The sequence below is a fragment of the Ochotona princeps genome, chromosome 4, assembly GCF_030435755.1.
Source record: "Ochotona princeps isolate mOchPri1 chromosome 4, mOchPri1.hap1, whole genome shotgun sequence".
Classification (NCBI taxonomy): domain Eukaryota; kingdom Metazoa; phylum Chordata; class Mammalia; order Lagomorpha; family Ochotonidae; genus Ochotona; species Ochotona princeps.
The window spans coordinates 43331267-43351811 of NC_080835.1; the positions used below are offsets into that span (position 1 = coordinate 43331267).

The window sequence follows — 20545 nt, forward strand, 5'->3', positions numbered from 1 at the left end:
AAAACACACATTCAATTCCATTCTAGAGACAAAGAATTTTTCTAAAAAGGTAATTTCAGACAATTACGATACAGACACTCCTTACCTGAGTAAAAAATCCCTTCAAATTAAGATATGAACTTTTTATCCTAATATTTTTCAACTCAAAGAAGTCAGATAGCATTCCAATATACAAAGTTTTACTAATACTTTTAATGCACTACCAAACATACAGCTTTTCAACTTTGCAAACACAGAAGGAAATAAAAATATCCTATTTTGCTTTCTAAAAGATCATCAAAGTTGTATACTTGAATTTCTAATATACCTAATGATTAAGACTGGAATATTTCATTTTACTGAATTTTCACTGATCCTACAGAAAATGTACCATGCTTATGTACCTTGCCCATTACATGTAGCTACGTGTAGTCTTACCCATAAATTGACTCAGGTTAGTTACTAATTATGTGTCATGTTCAGTATAATTAAAACCTACCAAAACCTACTCGCAGAGATTAAGATCTTTCAGAAGAAAGTGGTGGAATAAGATATCTTGCTGATTACAGAAGCAGTTAAGACTCACTCTGATTATACAGCCAAAGAGTGGCCTTAATAGCAGAAAAGTGCTCTAAAGCTCCTGCTTAGGTGTACACACTGTTAGTATTTATTAATTATATTTCCCTTGTGTCATTTTCTTCTACTACTTTTTAAATCTATTTTCACAGCAGAACCTAAAAACAGGCCCAAATCCTCCACAGTAGTATTTGTGGTAAATATGGCTGGGAAACCATACACTTTAGAACCTTATAGATTAACAAAGTTTACTAGCATATCAAAGATGTTAAGAAACTCACTCGGGGTCCAGCGGCGTGGCCTAGCAGCTAAAGTCCTCGCCTTGAACGCCCCAGGATCCCATATGGGTGCCGGTTCTAATCCCGGCAGCTCCACTTCCCATCCAGCTTCCTGCTTGTGGCCTGGGAAAGCAGTCGAGGACGGCCCAAGACTTTGGGACCCTGCACCCACGTGGGAGACCTGGAAGAGGTTCCAGGTTCCCGGCTTCGGATCAGCGCAGCACCGGCCGCTGCGCTCACTTGAGGAGTGAATCATCGGAGAGAAGATCTTCCTCTCTGTCTCTCCTCCTCTCTGTATATCTGACTTTGTAATAAAAATAAATAAATATTAAAAAAAAAAGAAAGAAAAAAAGAAACTCACTGAACTCTAATTTGGTCCAGTCTTTCACAAATTTCTCAATACAGGTAGTAAAACACTGCTCACAAAAATCACAGTTACCTTACCAGCCATTCAAGGTAACAATTTTTCAAAAATAGGTCCAACCTCCAGAGACCACAACTGATTTGGAAAGCATGGCCTTTTTTGATCCGTGAGGTCTCCTTACGAAGACATCACTTAGCTAGTTTTCAAGAACTGCAAACATGGCTATATTAGCAGAATGTACCAATGACTTCAATGTATCTTCAACTATTAAGTCGGGCTGCTGCAGCCAACACTGCTGCAACTCATCTTCTAGTACCTTTGCACAGCCCAAAGGCGGAATTCCATCATTTTCAAGAAGAGTCCTGCCAGTTGAGGCTATGTTATCTTTAGCTGGTCATGCTTTTCAAATATCATTATTCTTGCTTTTTCATTAAAAACCTTTAGCTTAATCATAACTATTCACTTTGTATTGCTTTTTTTTTTTTGGAAAGGTAGATGTACAGAGAGGAGAGACAGAGAGGAAGATCTTTCGTCTGATGATTTACTCCCCAAGTGGCCACCGATCTGAAGCCAGGAACATAGTCTTGGGCCATCCTCGACTGCTTTCCCAGGCCACAAGCAGGGAGCTGGATGGGAAGTGGAGCTACCGGGATTAGAGCCGGTGCCCATATGGGATCCTGGTGCGTTCAAGGTGAGGACCTTAACCATGACATTATCGTGCCAGGCCTGTGAATTGCTTATTAAACCCACAAAAACATACTGCACAACTGCATCACTAAGATTTGAGTTTTTCATTTTTTTGTTTTGTTTTGTTTTGTTTTTTAATGAATCTATACTTTAGGACAAGGACATTTTCTTGCGACCCAGTTAGGAAACATTCCAGTCCTAACTGTTGAAAATCTTTCTCTTTACCAAAATGCTTATACCTTGATAATAAATTATTATTATTCCACCAGAAAGTGGAAATTATTGAGCTAAAGGAATATTCAATCAGAAGGCCAGGACTAAAAAACCTTGAGAGTCACTCTAAATTTTCTCATCTAGATCACCACTGAGGGAGGAGCGCTCTTCTCGGCCATCTGGTCCACACCAACCAAATGTGGAAAAACTGAGTCAGTCGTGTGAGCTAGAAAAGCTTCTCTGAACGTGTATGTTCAAAGAATATACCTCCTAGTTTTGAGTGGGCAGGAAGATCTTCCAGGAATGTCTTAAATTTAAAAAACTAAATCATGCAAAAAATCCTCTGATCAAAAATATTTCCCAAGTTTATGTTTAAAACTTTGCCAGGTACTAGATATAGCATGCAATTTTAGTCAGGCAGAGATTAACACCAAATGGAATAAAAAAGCATAAGGGACATGTTTGATGGATTTTCAATGTTTCCAGCTACTGAACTCAATTAAACTACTAAGAGCTCTATTCCAAAGCAAACTTTGTAAATGCAGGTTATTGTACTAAGGATGGGGCAAAAACATGCACAACAACGTAAAAACATTTAAAGCATAAAAATTCAGAGAACTTTGATTCAATTTCCCAAAGTCACAATGGTAAAAGCCCTACTGTTGATACTCCTACTCAGATACTGAGATCTGGAAACAAGGAGCCAAAATAAATAAGCATAGCAGGTTTACACAAACTCAGGTTGAGAAATGAATAACCACACTGTTGGGACTGCCAACCAATTTGGCCTTGGACAAGGCACTCATCTCTCTGGTCACTTGTTCAATTCACTGAAAGGAGAGATCACTGCTTTTTCAATCTTCTGGCTCTCAAAGCCTGTATTTCTACTACTAGGTTTCAGTTATTTCCTAGTTGTACACTAGACACTCAGAGAATTATTAACTGTAATAGGTCACAGGGTTATCACTGTAAAGCAATTCACCTAATATACACCATCCTCAAACAAACCTGTGTACTGCTTGGCAGTCAAATGTACAATTATCAGCTGATGCACCTGCTCTTATGTCCTGAGGATTCTGCTTACACCAATAATCATAATTACTATTAGATCTTAAAAAAAAAAGATTTATGGGCCTGGTGCCATAACCTAGTGGCTAAAGTCTTTGCCTTGAATGCCCCGGGATCCCATATTGGTGTTGGTTCGTGTCCCAGCAGCCCCACTTCCCATCCAGCTCCCTGCTTGTGGGCTGGGAAAGCAGTCGAGGATGGCCCAAGGCTTTGGGACCCTGCACCTGTGTGGGAGACTTGGAAGAAGCTCCTGGCTCCTGGCTTTAGACCAGCTCAGCTCTGGCCGTTGCAGCCACTTGGGGAGTGAATCAATGTACAGAAGATCTTCCTCTCTGTCTCTCCTTCTCTGTATATCTGACTTTCCAGTAAAAATACACAAATTTTTTTTTGTACATTTATATTTTATTGTTGTTGGAAAGGCAGATTTACAGAAAGATCCTCGGCCCACTGGCACACTCCCCAAATGGTCAGTTCAGGTCAGTTCAGGTCAGAGCTGAGCTTACCCAAAGCCAGGATCCTCTTGGGGTCTCCCACATAGATGCAGAGTTCCAAGGCTTTGGGCCATTCTCTGCTCCCTTCCCAGGCCACAAGCAAGGAGCTGGATGGAAAGTAGAGAAGGTGGGACACAAACTGGCTGCCCATACGGGATCCTATTGCGTGCAAAGCCAGGATTTTAACCACTGAGCCATTGTGTTGGGCCTTATGATTGATCCTAAGGACAAGCCTCAAACTTTTAAGACCTTTAAATTAAGTGGGTAATATATACTTAAGATCTCAGTGTTCCACTTAAAAGCAACTCTCTGTCAGCCAAATACCCTGTGTTATGTTTAGCAGTTAATCTACCACAGCCATGAACCTCAAAATACTCTAACAGGTCCTTTCTTCCACAGATCCTTAGCGTCTAAATGTAAATAGTGTTTTTTTTTCCTTTACTCCTAGGAGACTAAAAAGACTCCACATTTACACATTTATTCATTCTTATGCAATGTACTCTTTTTCCTGTTAATTTCACATGGAAATATCCATTACAGAAAGTACTTTATGCCTATTTTTAAATCTTCAGTAAAATTATTCCTAGATACACATTAACTGGCTATAGTTTACTTTTCATCATAAAATCAACCAAGATTTGGTCTAATCTTTTTAATTAGGAATTTACATAAAAAGCTTTATAATTTAGAAATGCCTTATAATTAAAAACATGTTTCCAAAACTGCAAACAGATATACACAAATTTCAGCAGTATGCTTTCTGCCTACACATTAATAAAAATGAGTTATGAAGGCAGGATCCACAGTACCCCAGGGATATCTGAAGGTATTCTTAACAAACCCCTGAACTTAACATGAACAACTAAGTGCTTTCACGAACCTTCTGAGAAGCTAGTATCAAGTTTTGAGATGCTCAGAGGTTTTATGACTTTGACTACGAGTATTCTACACTGCAATATATTTTCAGATTTTGTTCTCAGCATATTATAATATTATAATGGTAGGAATTTCCTCAACTCAAGGATTTCTGAAGGACTGTCATTGTCAATACTTCCAGTAAGAATTCCATGAAAGAAATGATCTGAACTAGGAATTTTCCAAGTCATCTTAAAATTGCCAAATGATTAGCACTTCAATCACTATGTTTTCTTTTTTCATTTGAAAGGCACAAAGCCAGAGAGAGTCCATGCTCTGGTTCACTTCCCAAAAGCTGACTACAATTAGGGATGGGCCAGGCAAAAGCCAAGAGTCAGAAACCCAATGAAGGTCTCCCACAGGGCGGCAGGACTCAGGACGAACTTGAGCTGTCACCTGTTGCTCCCCCCATGTACATTATCAAGAAGCTAGAACGAGCAGAGGACCCAGCTTATTACTCCAGCATTCTTATCCTCGGATTTTTGAGTACTAAGCAGCATTTTATTCACTGCAGGTAAAATCTCACCCTCCAACTTTTAAGTTAAACAAACAACTGCACACCAAACAAAGCTCAAATTGAGTTATTCTGAAAGCTGACAACATACTCTCAAGTGTTCTAGCTGGAATGAACCTATGAGTACTTGTAACATTAACATCTTTAGAAAGATTTTTTAAAATGTTCCAAATAACTCACCAAGAACAATCATATATTCACAAAGTAGTGTACTCTAATTTGTAATGTAGTGAGAGGTTTTTTTTCAAGAACTGATGAAATATGTACACAATATCAATAACATTTTGTTGGGGGTCTAAGACGCATAGGGATATAGATTTAGATATGAAGACAATGTAAGGTTTTTTCTATTGCGTTCTTTATCCAAGTGATCATCCCCACTTCATCCCTGCCTAAAAGTTCTTTTTCTCCATTTCCACTTTTCTAAAACTTACTTTCCTTCCAAAATTATCAGTTTCCACCTAACAGTCTCTACTACCAGTTCTGGATATAATCGACTATTGCTAAACTAGGTTTCATTTATACACTATCAGTCTCCCCAGCTACGTCTCTGCTCTTCAGTAGCTAATCTTGCTACAGTTTATGCACAAATCTCAAAACATGTATATGAACAAATTTCCAATTTATTTGGATAAACATGTAGTCATACTGTATGGTAAATTGGCAAAAATCATCCATAGATTAGCTCCAAACACAGAAAAGAAATGGTTAGAGATACAGATGAGGCAACTGATCATAGTTGAAAGGTCTGAAAGTTTAAGATCTTCACACCAATTACTGCTTGCTATTTTCCATAACACAAAGTTTCTCTCTCCTACGAGTAACAAAGACCTTCTTAAGGACAGATCCCAGGGTTTTTCTTCTTCATACACAGAGTAGAAGAATCTAACTTAACTGTGCCTATTTCTTCATTAGGCAGAATTACCTTCCAAAGAAACTTAACCTAGGTCTGCTGCAGTAGCCTAGTGGCTCACCTTGCATGTGCTGGGATCCCATATGGGTGCAGGTTCATGTCCCGGCTGCTCTACTTCCCTACCAGCTCCCTGTTTATGGCCTGGGAAAACAGTAGAAGAAAGTCCAAAGACTTGGGATCCTGTACCCCTGTGGGAGACTTGGAAGAAGCTCCTGGATCCTAGCTTCAAATCAGCTTAGCTCCAGCCCTTGTGGCCACTTGCAGAATGAACCAGCAGATGGAAGATGGAAGATCTTTCTCTGTTTCTCCTTCTCTTTGTGAATCTTTCCAATAAAAATGAGTAAATTTTAAAACAACAACAAAAACTTAATCTTTTTATGACACTTTGTTTAAATTGTTTAAATTTAAAACATACTCCATTCATTCATTACAAATTACTGGGCATATACTTTCCCAGTATGAGCTGTCTTGATAATTGTAAGATATCAAAAACAATCTATCCTCTATAAATAAAAATTTGACCACGCCCTTAACAGTCCATTACAAAAAGGGCAGGAGGGAACAAAAGAGAGATGAAAAAAAATAGCAGAAAAGTATCACTTCAGTTTGAAAGAAAGGAAGTATACCTAAGAAATCCATGTTTGATGTTATAAAGAGGTCAAGAACTTTGATTAAGCTGGACAGGCTTAAAAGCTACCCTCCCCCTCCATGGTACAGATGGGGAAACTAAAGGCCAGAGAGGGGAAGTGACTTGCCTCAAGTTGCCTTCAACTTACTAACGAAACCAAATTAAAACACAAACCTGCTGATTCACAGTTCAGTAAGAATTTTCTACACCACAGCCTTCTGTCCTAATCCATAATATTAACTACTTAAAGAGAAATGAGTTATTTTATTACTAATGCTATACTTCATATGCGAGAGTAAAGGGTAGATAAAGGAGAGAGGTGAGGAAAATGTATGCAGCAAATCCGTAAGATGTCATGCATGAAGATTTTTAAGTAAACACTACACTTCCACATTTGCTATTAAGATAGTATCAATTTCATATACATTTTGACATACAGCAACTGTAACATATAAACATTTAAAAAATACTAGAAAGTAAACACATACCTCTAAAGCAACAAAATATAAACAATGCACAATGTAAGACACAAAAGTCACTAGGATTTATTTGGAAGCAATATCACAAGGTAAAGTCACAGAGAGTGTTAACAGTTATCAAACACCTGAGGTCATGTGGCATGTATTCAACTGTAGACACAAATACAAATAAGCCCCGCTTGCTATCTGTCTCAGATGCATGAATTTTGGAGCTGGAAACAGCACAGCTTGAATCCTTCCTCTACCACTTCTCTGACGCTCTTTCTCTTCATTCGTAAAAAACGGTACCCTCATTAGAGAATCAAATGACAGCTAAATACGATCATTTATTTAAGGCCTAAGTGTAGTCCCTGGATGAAACAAAAATTACATTAAGCTTCCTCCCACAGCCCCTATGGGCCAAATTAAACTAAAAACTAGACTGACTTACAAGCCTCCTCCCTGTCCATTTAAGAGATTGGACTGTTTCAATGATAAGGCAAATCCTATTAGTTTGCTTCAGAATAATTACTCGATTACAAAAGTTTATTTTCCTTATCTTTCCTTCAGACTGGGAAAACAAAAGGATGGATTTGTAAGTGTTGAAGTTTATCAGTTGTATATAAATTCAGCTCCTTCCTACTGTCTTACTTACAAGCCATGTTGAAGAGAGGAACTACAGAAACAATGTGTGGGAAGGAGGAAGAGTAAGAGGCCAAAGAAACTATTCAAATGACTCAATTCTAGGAGTGATTTAATGTCTTCTTCTTAAGGTTAAATTCACCTATTAATCTCTAAGCAAAACAAATGTTTAGAAGATTCATGATCCAGGTGCTTTCGTAACTTGATCCCACAGATTAAGCAAATGCCATCTTTCTTTGGGCATGTAGAGTGTCAGTTTCTGCCAGTAAGAATCCAAGCATTGCAAGATGGGAGCATGCCTACCAAACTGGCTCATACATTTAGTAGTCACTCAGTTTTTTTCTACTCCAAGTGCAGACTTGCCTAGCCGCACAGTCCCTCACTACTAGTTCATCTCTTTGAATAGGGTTTTTCCCCTTCTAATCATAAAAAAGCTCTTTCTGGGAAAAAAATGGAAAAAATTTGAAAGTACAAGATTCTTTAACCACTCATGGTCTTTTTAACTGAGGATTAAAATATTACAAGGAGCCATAGCATCAACTTTTCTATGGACTTGGTCATACTTGCAATCGTGCCAAATATTTAAATTTGGAGGGAGTGCTTGCCACTAAACAAGAGTAACTGCCAGCCCTTACCTGAGGATGCCCATTTCAGCTTTCTTGAGTCTAAACTCAGAATACATTTTTCCTTATTTAACTAAATGGTTTCTTCTCAATCACGGTTCTTCTGAGTCTCCCTTATTCTGTTGCTAACAACTTCCTCTTCCTTAAAATTACTGCTATTTTAGATTGCTCTAAACCGTGTATGGTGAATGAGTATTCTTTTCTTTCATAATTGAATTATCTTTTATAACCTTCCGAAAATCTCTTAACAAAAAAAAAAAAACTCTGGGTTTTTGTCAAATATGAATGCCTAGCACAGAGCACAGCGTCTGGCATCAAGCAGATGCTCAACTAACGTTTACTGACTCTGTCCATCTTCATCTGCCACTAACTAGCTGTGTGAACACTGGTGTAAGTTAAAACTCTCTGAATCTCAGCTCCCACATCTACAAAATCAAAAGATACTCAAGAAGCTGAAAACACCTGCCACAAAGCAGCTCCCTGTAACATCTGCATTATTTTCAACATAATATAGAACTTAAAATATGTTTTAGTCTATATGGTGGACTATGGAATCCATCTCTTATTAACAACTTGTCTTCACAACATTCTTATAACTATTAAAAACATTTTTTGCCCTTTTCCTTTTACTGCTGATCTGTTTATCATCAATTATTCCAATTCTCTCCCACACCACCATAGGGCACCATTATCTATGAACTAAACTGCAACAACAGGCTTAGCTGATTTCCACACCCTTAGATCTTCATTCCAATCTTCCCATCTCCTTTAAAATCCTTCCATTGTCATTCCTATCTATTGTGGCTTGTACCACATTCAAACTACAAGGACTTCACGCTCCTGGCTCCTTAATAACCCACGACCCCAAATCCTAGTTCAAATGATGGCTCTAAACTCACCTCTTTTAAGAAACCTTCCCTGATCAACTTCACACCACTGAGTTTACTCCTCTGTTCCAGGCGCCTCAGCACTCAGGTATTCCGTTACACTAAAGGTAAAACATGATCACAATGAATAGTGTTACAAAGAAACAACTTCCACAAAATTATTCCTACACCGCAAACAATGATCCATGAAGACAATGCCTTTTTTCTTTGTAATTCACAAGGACATATCCTAAACGGCAAACGTTCTGTCTGGTTTCTGTCCTTGCCTTTTCATCTCTTCAGAATCTTAGCAAGTGGAAAGCACTTCTCCCATTTCAATCCTTAAGAATCGGGGTACTGGGTCACCTTCTTTCTTCCTAACATACCCCACAAATAAAAACTCTTTCAAGCTTCACACAGAAAGTCAGTACCATGGCTTTCTCCCGACCCCTACCCCAGCGAAAAGAATTTTAAACCTACTTAGCACCAAACTTTCCCCTCTGCTGAAGAATTACCCAACAAGCTTAACACCTTGCCAAATTCATTATATCAAAAAAGTTGCTTCCATACAATAAAAGGATTACAGCTATATCATTCTCACCGCTGTTACCATAAGAGATCTTGCATCATTTGCATGCTGTATTACACAGGAGAGTTGAGAAACTCCCCCATAGGGCAGATTTTCTGGACAGTATATTCTGACGTCTTTAACATAAAGGAGGAGGCGGGTTTCTCATTGCCAGGCAATCAAGAGCAAACAATACTCGGGCCATCCCCTCCAGGAAGGAGTCTGTGCGCCGCCAAGGCCAAGAGCAATCAGATAGACTGTCCAAAGAGGTGGGAAGACACAAATCTGAACGGTGAATGAGTCTGAGTCCTTCCTACACAGCACACTTGCATTTTGCGATTGACTCTCCCGACCCTGCAGGAACGGACAATTGCTCTTGCTCAACGACTCATAAAAGATTCACAGCCTTCAGCTACCCACACATCAATCTACCTCATCTGCTCCTTGCACTCATATACTTTCTCCCAAGAAGCCACACAGCACACCTCCAGTACCAAAGCCTCCATCTACGCCTCTCCCCTCAAACCTTCTCCCCTCAGTCACCTTTCGTTTTCAGGGCAAACCTCTCACTCCGGATCCACGTGTCCCCCATATGTTCAGAAACCTTAACCTTCAAAGTCCAAGCCTGCTCTCCCTTCGCTCCCGGCTAACCCCCGGCCGGCTCCTCAGCCTCTAAGATCAATGCCATTTCCAAGAGGCCAGCCGCACTCCTCACCCCCGCGCCTTCGCGCAGGGCATCCATCTCTGAGCATCACCCCCTTCCCCATCACTTTCTGCTTCCCCAAGCCTCCCTGGGCTGCCCCGCTCCCCCGGGAAGCACCCCCTCCCCACCTTCGCCACCTCTAGGAGGCCTCCCGCCCCGGGCGGCGCCCCCCGAGCCCCACGGCTGCAAGCCAGGCCCCTCCCCAAGTGCCCCCTCAGAAGGGCGGCGGTCCCGCCCGGCGTGGCAGAGCCCACCCCGGCTGAAGCTGGCGGGCGGGGGCGGGGCGGCGGGTCGTCGCCTCCTCCGGGGCCTGGCCTTCCTTGGCGGCGGCTCCCACAGCCGCGGCTCGGGCGTGGCGAGGAGGAGCCCGTAGCCCGGCTTTCCCGCCGCAGCCGCTCGCCGCTCACCTAGACGGAGAGATTCGGGCCTCGCTCTCGCTCCGGCCGTCCGGCGATGGCTACGCCGCCGCTGCCGTGGCGCTCTCCTCACTCGCTCCTCCACCGCCCCCGATCGGCTGCTGAAGAGCGGACGGGCAGTGGCTCGCCCATTGGCTGCGGCCCGCACTCGCGTCAGCCGGCCCCGACCGCACCTCGTGCTCGGACTGGCTGCCGCGGCGCCTCTTTTCCACGTCTGCTCCGGATTGGCTGCCTCGCGCACCCTTCCCCGGAGGACCACTCACCCTCCTCCCCGCTCCGGCCTCCCACTCCCCAACCAGGTTTCCATGCGGGAGGGAGGAGGCGGGAGCGGGCGCCCGAGGGCCGCGGGCGGCCAATGGGGGCGCGGAGTGAGGGCCGGGAGGTGGGCGCTGAGGCGGCCGGCCCGCGGGGGGACAGCTCCGCCAATGGGCGCGCGCCCCACATCCCGGGCTCAGGAGCGCCTCCCTTGGCCGCTCGCATCCCGGCGGGTCGCGCCCAGGGCCACGCCCGGCTGCCCGCGGCGCAGGAGGGACGCCAGCTGTAAAGGTGGGAGCTTGCGGGAGGCCGGCGCGGGAGCCCGTTGACAGCCATTGTGGCGTGCTGCTGCACTTCGCTTACGTGGGTCCCGGGGCGCCTTTCGCTGTGGGTCTTGGGGGGCACCGCGGGCCTTCCGGAAAACTCTCGGTTAGGCTCGGGTCGGTGAGAGGGCTGCTGTCGCGTGAACCCCCCACCACCACCACCGAACACGCACACGTGGTGTGCCCAGTATGTAGGGACCTGAGCCCGGGTCTGGGACAAGCACATCATCCCAGCCACCACTTCCTCGAAAATAATTCCAGTCAGAAGTATTGGATGGTGACAAGTTAGTGTAGGGGGTTGCCCCCGGAGAATGGGGGCATGTTGCTTAGGAAAGATACAAGGGAACCCTGTGGGAGTTAGGTGTACTTACAGGGCTGAATGGATATGTAAAGATTCAGCAAACCCTACACTTAAAAAGTAGTGTCCTCTACACACGTTTACAATACAACTCCATTTTTAAAATAACAGGATCGTGGGAAGTACTCCATTGGGCTGCATGAGATGCCTGCGATAGGAACAGTCCTCACCAGGATTTTAACTATGACTCCAAACTGCAAACCAGAGGAAGAAAAAGGAAGGATTTTTGAGAGGTAAAAATGAGCAGAAGCTGCTGGCACGGCAGCTAACACACACACACACACACACACACACACACACACACACTGGCTGGTACTTTAAAGATGAGCCAAGTTGTTTCATGGTGGTTTTATTGTAGGGATGTGGAACTTGTTTCAGTGGCTCTCCTGTTAATAGCCCAAAGGGTCCATAGTGCTGCACCCAGCTGGAAACCACAAAAACTTACCCAGCGGCCTGTATTGCGACAGACCTAGGTTCTGAGCCCAGAAAACTGACTGGATCCCTAGTTTGATGGAGGAACTCACAGTCCAGCACCACCCATGATCATTTCTGGAAGAAGTCACAGAAAGCAGCACTTGGCTTCCCTCACCTTAGGCAAGATGTGACATGCTTGCCCAGAACTCAATCCCAAGGCAGAATCTGAAATTGCCAGGGTCAGGTAAAATGTTTCTTGAAGAATATCAACTATTTTCTTCCCCGAACAAACATAAGCACCTGAAATCAAATTCTAGATGGTAAAGTGGACAATCAGTAAAAATAGTTAAAGATTATGATATTCCTATGTAATCAATCATTACAATGTTTAGTTCAGGTTAATGTCTTTTAAAAAATAATGTTTCTCTAAGAGCAAATTATTTCATGCTTAATAGGTTTTCTTGAGAAGCAGAGAGAGCTATCTGCTGGTTCACTCCCCAAACGCCTGTAACGACCCCAGACCAAATCTGGGAACCGGGAACTGAGTTCAGGACTTCCACAGGGTGGTAGGAACCCAGTTACTGGAGCCATTCTGCTGCCTTCTGGGATTGTTCTTTAGTGTAAGCTGGAGCCAGGAGCCGAGACAGAGTTCCAACCTAGTACTCATCCCTGTAGGATGCAGGCATCTTAACCACTAGGCCAAACACTTCTAGACAAGTGCCTCTTTTTAAAAACACTTGCCAGTGGACTAGGCACACAGACTTGGATAAAGCAGTATTTTCCATAAAATACAGGGTGCATTGGAGAGAGCAGCCATTTCACTGTAATGCAGGATGAAGGATTCCACAGAAAGAGCATCTAACCAGTGTAGTGGATGTAGAAGAAGCTTTTTAGAAGGTCTAGAACTAGGGGCCAACAGCTCCCTGCTAGTGCTCCTGTAAAAGCAGAGCATGATGGCCCAGGTCTTTGGACCCCTGCACCTACGTAGAAGACCCAGGTGAAGATTCTGGCTCCTGGCTTTCATTTGGTCCAGCTCCAAATGGACCTAATTTGTGCATTATAGATTTTAGAATAGCTTTACACTGGAGAGCTTACAGGTATCTTATTTGATATGTCAGTGTGTATGTAATGTGTGCTGCTAGCAAGGACGACCCTCCACCCCCTTCCCCAGCCCTTCAACAAATACACAGACCAGAGAAAGGCAAAGAACTTTCAGCAGGAAGATTTTAAAATAAGACAAAAGGCTACTCTCCAGCATGGTGCAATTTCATGGGGTGAGGCATGTCAGTATGGTTAGAATCTCCATAAATTTTAAGTGACTCCAAAGAAATGCTATCTCTACAAAAAAAAATGAATATCAAATGCTTTTTATAAATGGCAGTGCATGATTTTGCTTCAGAATTTAAACTAGAAAACATAATAACACCAAAAATTCATTCAGTTTCTTTTCCCATCTCTCTTCATCAAGGGTCCTGAAAATTAGGCTGCCATCTATTAGATTCAATTGCATCACAATTTTTACATATGAAACACTTATACATAATATAATCCATGCTGTTGGAAATAGTGTTTTAAGGTAAATTATACCAAACCAAAATGTGCTTGTTTAGAGCAACCTAAAGGTTTATAGCTTAGATTACAGAGGAAATAACACCAATAACATGTGTGCTACTTATATGTGGTACTTATATGGCTACTCAGAATTCCCTAACTTTTTTAGAAACAAAACAAGTAAGGTCAGACATTAATTTTTATGCAAATACTATCTTTTTGTTCTCTGAAGAAATACTTTTCATATGGCATGTGTCATTTTCTAAACAATGTAATGTATGTTTCTTTTCAAAGTCTTGTAAGACAAAATTTTGATTAGTTCCTCACTGTATCCACACAGCAGCCCTATGCAGGTATTTATCTACAGAAGAAGAAATTGAGGCTTAATTAAACAAGTAACTTGAATTGCACAGCACTGTTAGATAACAGAAGTGGGATTCAGATCTAAGTCTATAGGACAGAAAAGCCTTGAATCTTCTACCGTGCTTGATGCATCATTATACATAATTATGTTCCTCATGATGAGTAGCAACAGAAACATGTATATGTCCCTCGTTGCACTCACTGAATTAGTATTTTCTTTCTTTTTTAAAAAAAACTTTCACTTTATTTTTATCGCAAAGTCAGATATACGACAGGAGGAGAGACAGAGAGGAAGATCTTCAGTCTGATGACTCACTCCCTAAGTGACCACAATGGCTGGTGCTGCACCGATCTGAAGCCTGGATCTAGGAACTTCTTCCAGGTCTTCCACACGGGTCCCAAGGCTTTGGGCTGTCCTCAACTGCTTTCCCAGGCCACAAGCAGGGAGCTGGATGGGAAGTGGAGCTGCTGGGATTAGAACCGGTGCCCATATGGGATCCCGGGGCATTCAAGCCAAGGACTTTAGCCACTAAGCCATCATGCCAGGCCCATTAGCTATCTTCATCATGCCTCATCTTTATAAATTCATGACAATGGAAAATATAAGATATTGAAAACGAATTACTCTCATTAAATTTTTTGACATAAGTAGAAGGAATGCAGTTCCGTAGGTACAATGGAAAACCTGTTACAGCTGTTTACAACACAGCAGAGATGTTCACTCTTGGGATAGGTGGTGTGGCACAGTAGGTTAAGCCACCATTTGTGATGCTTGCATGCCATATTAGAGTGCTGGGTTTAAGGCCCAGCTACTCTTGCTGAAACACCTGGAGGCAGCAAATAATGGCTCAACTAGATTCCTGCCCCAAGTGAGAGACCCAGTGAAAGATCCACATGGGGCTCCTGACTTCGGCCTGATCCAGTACCAGGTTTCGTGGACATTTGAAGAGTGAGCCAACATATGAAAACAACTGTGTGTGTCTGTGTGTGTGTGGGGGGGGGGGGCATATGCTTGTGTATGTGTCTTTCTGCCTTGCAAATAAATAGAACTGTTAAAAATAGTAAGGAAAATTCATTTTCATAGCATAGTGTTGTTGTTTTTTTGGGGGTTTTTTTGTGTTTTTTTTCATTATTGGGTTGGCAGATTTGTGGAGAGAAGGAAACAGGGAGGGAGAAAGGTCTTCCATCCACTGGTTCCCTCCACAGAAGGCTGCAATGGCCAGAATTGAGCTGATCCAAAGTCCAAAGGATTTTCCAGGTCTCTGCTGCAGGTAGATCCCAAGGCTTTGGGCTGTCCTCCACTATTTTCCCAGGCTTTAAGCAGGAAGTCGAGCAGCTAGGACATGAACCAGCACCATATGAAATACCAGTACTTGCAGGTTGAAGATTAGCCAGATGAACTATCATGCCAATCCTATAGCATGGGTCTTACACAACTTCCTCAAGTGAGCAAAATTCATTAGAGCCATCTCTCTGCAGTTCCTGTCTTGATCTCTAACTTTCTCTGCACCCAGCCATGACATCTGGGTTAGTCTACTTAAATATATCTTTTTAAGTATGTGAACAAAAATTACAAAAATAAAAACCTATCAAATTTCTGACATATTTGCTAGTATTTCCATTGCCTGTTTGGTCAATTAAATCCACGTGACTCCATTTCCTTCTTCAGTTTTAAAGGAAAATAAAATCCAGAGTCTTCTAGGTGTTTCAGTGGTCTCTGAAGTAACTTTGGTTTTCATTTGGAGGCAAATGATTTGACCCTAAGCCATTCTACTAGTTTAATCTAAGTGGAGCAAAAGCAAATCTGTAAAATTTCTGGCTTTTGTAAAACTCTTTGTGTCCCGACCATTGATTTCCTCCATCTTAGCTATGTCCTATAGACTTTATGTGTTGATAAAGGTATCCAGGTGTTACTTAACAGGTCTTGGGAGTAAGAGACAATATTTGTGACATTTCTTCAAGTGTCATCTCTTGTGAGTTTTCCAATCATCATTGTGAAAAGAAGAGCCAGCGTGCTGGCCAAGTTCTTTGAACAAATGATTGAAGATCGTCACTGTTTTGCCCTACTTGTGAGTAGCAGAGTCATAGTGTGAGTCTCCTTTGAATAGAACCTTGAGAATTGGGAAATATTCTTTTTCCTGTCCTGTTCTTTCTTTTCCTTCCCTTCACAGGGACTGACTCAACAGAGCTGCTGCAGATGCCCAGAAATGAGAATCATTAGTCTGTCATCTTGACTCTAGCATACAGCAGGTCCAAGTTGTAAGCCACAGCCTGCTCTTTGGGCGGTGCTTTTTGAGAACACTGTCTGCGTCTCTAAGGTCAATACCAACACACCCTTGGGCTTCTTAGGGAAGGCCTCCTCCCAGATATAGTTGTAAGCAAATGCCCCAAACCACCAGCCAAACCACACCTATGTGGAAAAAATTTTTTTTTCCTTGTCTACAAAGATCTGACTCTTGGAGGAAGAAATAAAACACATTGACTCAGTTGCTAATCTCTTACTCTCCTGAGAACAATACACAAATTACATTTGCTTCATAAGCAAAGCCATTTACTCTCAACTACAGTCTTCCTTTAGAGCAGCCTGTTTGTAGGCCTTTTCTAATGAAAGTGGTAATGATTGGCTTGAGCAGAAGAGAATATAGTGATTAGGAGTCTTGACTCCAGAACTGAACTCCTGCATATGGAATCCCAGCACTATCAGTTCCTACATAGAGGACTTCAGGAGAGTTCTCTAAGAGCTTTTCCTCAGTTTGCTGGAGCTGAAATGGAAATGGTGACCTGTCTCAGACGTTCTGTGAAACACGTGGTAAGCCCTAACTATAGCCATTTGCTAAATCTTAAGAAAAAAAAAAGTAAAGCAAAAGGCTCACCACAACCAAGAGCAGTGTCTGCCAGTTTTTGAAGATAAAATGATACAGCAGATACTTAATAAACATGAATTTTAAGCCTCCCAACGATACTACTTCCATTTTACTGATGAGGAAATGAAAGATGTAGGATTTTAATTAAATTGCCTAAAGTCTCATGGCTGAGTAGTGGATTGGGAAATTCTGTGTTGGATGAGATTCCAAAGCATTCGCCCTTCTACCACAGCCTTGCCGCCTTACACATCTCACAATCCACTGTTTTCATGACTCAATGTTCTGCATTTATTTATGGCCATAATATTTTAGTGGTTTCAAGAGTCACATTGTTATCTCTTCTCTCGCTTCATAAATTAGTCAGTTGCCAGCATAAGAAGCTAAGTGACTATCTCAGGGCTATCTTATTAGTTAATAGCCATTTAGAGTTCATTGAATGCCATCCAAACATTTGCTGATAAGGAAAGGAATAAGCATTTAGATTACTTAGTGCCTTTAGCTAGTAAACAATCATTGATCATCTACTTGCATTTCATTTAGCAAGCATTTCTGAGGTGTTGCTTACAAATTAGATACCTTGGAATAGAAAAATGAACAAAATGGTATTATTCCTCATGAAGCATACACTAGCTGTCTAGAATGGTAGCCATGAACCACTTTTGGCTGCTGAACACAGGACATGTAGCTGTTTCAAATATACTGTAATTAAAAGTACTGTATTTAGGGTGGGAGGCTGGGTGGGGCTTCTCCGTTTATCTCTCCCTTTATCCTAGATACAGACAAAAAAAAAAAGAGAGAATGTGGAAACAGTGGTCTTACCACTTTCCTGTAGCACTTGACCTTTTGTTCTCTAATCAACTATGTAGAGATTACCAAAATAAAATAACTTCAAAAAAAACCAAAAAATATACTGTATTTTTAAAAAAACACTAAATTTTTCAAATGTGTTTAAAATAGAGTAAAATACCTCAATAATAAATCTTACTGTAGTTTCAGTTTGAAATTATGTTTTAGGTATATTGGGTTAAGAAAACTATATTACTGAAACTATCAGTGCAGGCACGTAGCCTAATAGTTGAGACACTGGTTAAGAGGTCCATGCGGCACATTGGAATGTTTGAGTTCTACTCCCAGACCTAACTCTGCTTTCCTTCCAGTGCAGACCCAGAGAGGCAGGGGCAACAGCTCCAGTAATTAGATTTCTGCCACCCCTGTCGGAGACCTGGTTTGAGTCTGTCCCTGGGAATCTGTTCTTCTTAGGGTCCACAGTCTATTCTGGACCATCAAGGCTCAAGATGAACGTCTCCTTCTGGAGAGTTCTCCCCACATCCTCCTTTGTTTCTCACCCTGTTCCCTTAACACCCTCTTCCCCAATGAGTGCTCCTGCAGCCAGCAAGCAACACCACACTTGCCGTCTACAGTCAAGCCAATTTCTGACCTGTTGCTCTTCATTTTACTCTCTAGGAAGAAGAGCACCCGTTTATCCCGTTCTCTAAAGTGTCACCTCCCTTTCCCTTGATGTTGTCCTTTTGGAACAGCTGTGGTTCCATGCTGGCAAAATCAGGACACAATGCTCCAGAGTTCTACCTCGGCCAGGTTTTTAAATGCAAAACTTAATTATCTCACTCCTGTATAGCTATTTTTTCTTTCATTTCTGTGTACTTTCCTGGTGCTTTTCCTTATCATTCAGTGTTTGGAAGCCTGTGTAACCTGAACTGCCACTTTTCTTTGCAGAGCAGAACAAAGAAATACACATTCCACTTGTCTTTCAAGCATTACATCTGTTCGCTTTCTGAATTTAATTTTATACTTTCGAAGATTGAGTCTTGAACTTCAAATTCTTGTTGCCAACATGTCTCTCACCTGGTAGCCAAAGCTTTTTTTTTTTTTGGTAGATAATATTTTTATTTGAGAAGCAGAGTTGAGAGAGAGAAGTAGATCCCGGGGCGTTCAAGGCGAGGACTTTAGCCACTAGGCTACACTGCCTGGCCCTTTTTTTTAATCTTGCATTTAGAATAATGTTAGGTTTACTAAAAAGTACAAAGATGACCTAGAGACTCATCTTACACCGTTTGCCCGGCTTTTCCCAATGTTCGTGTCCTATAGCATGAGGGTGCAGAACTAAGGATTTAATATTGATGCAATACAATCAACTACAGACTTTATGTCCTTTTGCTATTTGAAGATATGGTTCATATTGCCATGTCATATTTAGTCATACTTCCTAAATCTCTTCCAATCTTTGACATTTCCTCCTTCTGTATTTTTCATGACTTTGATAGTTTTATTTATAAAACATTTATTTTTATTCTAAGGCATATTTGAGAGGAGAGATCTTCCATCTGTAGGTTCACTCTCCAAATGGCTACAACTCTGAAGCTGAGCCAAAAGCAGGAGCTTCCTTGGGGTTTTCCATGTTGGTGGTAGGTGCATTGGCCCAAGGACTGGCCATCCTCTGCTGCTTTCCCAGGTCTTAAGCAGAGTTGAATTGGAAGTGGAGCAGCCAAGACACCAACCAGTGCCTTTATGGAATGCTGGTGGAGGATTAGTGTGCTATGCCACAACTCTGGACTCCATGACTTTGAGGTGTTTTTTTTTTTTTAAATAATTTTTTAATTTTATTTTTATTGCAAAGTCAGATATACAGAGAGGAGAAGAGTCAGAGAAGATCTTCCATATGTTAATTCACTCCCAAGTGGCCACAATGGCTGGAGCTAAGTGGTTCCAAAGCCTGGAGCCAGGAGCTTCCTCCAGGTCTCCCACGCGGGGGCAGAATTTCAAGTCCTAGGGCTGTCCTCTACCATTTTTCCAGGCCACAAGCAGGGAGCTGCATAGGAAGCAGGACTGCTGGGATTAGAACTACCGCCCATATGGGATCCCGGCACATGCAAGGCAAGGAGTTTAGCCACTAGGCTACTGTGCCGGGCCTGACTTTGAGGGTTTTAAGGTCAGATATTTTGTGCATGTCCTTAAGCTTGAGTTGTTCTGATTTTTTTCCTCATGATCATACCAGACTTAAGAGTTTTGGAGGAATTAACAAAAAGGAGAAGTGCTGTTTTCATCACACCCATCAGGGTTGCAGGCTACCAACGTGACTAATCACCGAGGATATGACCCTGGCCACTTGGCTAAAGTAACGCATATCAGTTTTCTCTATGGTAAAGCTGTATGTGTGAATGTGTGTGTTTTCCTACATACTTTTCTTTGGAAGCAAGTCTCTAAGTCCAACCTACACTCAAGGAGAAGTAAGCTGTATCTCCTAGAGGCAGGAGTGTCTGCAAATACTATTTTTAATTCTTCTGTAAGTAGGGCCAGTGTAATGACCCAGGGTGTCAAGCTACTTGAGCTACAAGCATCCTCTGGGGCATTACTGTTCAGTCCCTGCTGTTCCACTTCCTGCTACCTGCTGATGTGCCTGGGAAGGCAGCAAGTAATGACCACCCAACAGGAGGCCCAGAGGGAGTTTCTGACTCCTGACGTAAGCATTTTCCAGCCGTGACCATTACAATCATTGG

General features: G+C 42.1%; 2 protein-coding genes across 8 annotated transcripts in view; one reads left to right on the top strand and one right to left on the bottom strand.

Moving 5' to 3' along the window:
* FAR1 (fatty acyl-CoA reductase 1) overlaps window positions 1-11361 on the bottom strand; it is a 57090-nt gene extending 45729 nt beyond the window's left edge. The window contains exons 1-2 of one of the 7 annotated variants that reach the window (XM_058663339.1): window positions 10894-11358; window positions 9249-9337 (exon numbers count right to left, since the gene is read on the bottom strand). The gene's annotated coding sequence lies outside the window, so the exon portion shown is untranslated. Of the gene's footprint in view, window positions 1-9248; window positions 9338-9816; window positions 9868-10893 lie in introns of those variants that run through there. The other 6 variants (XM_058663340.1, XM_012929397.2, XM_058663344.1 and 3 more) reach the window with 6 other exon arrangements.
* A 660-nt stretch (window positions 11362-12021) lies between these two features.
* The window catches only part of LOC101519710 (H/ACA ribonucleoprotein complex subunit 3-like), an 81868-nt gene continuing 73344 nt past the window's right edge, over window positions 12022-20545 (top strand). The window contains exon 1 of the mRNA XM_058662282.1: window positions 12022-12071. Within this exon, the coding sequence (XP_058518265.1) occupies window positions 12022-12071 (50 nt within the window). The remainder of the gene's footprint in view (window positions 12072-20545) is intronic.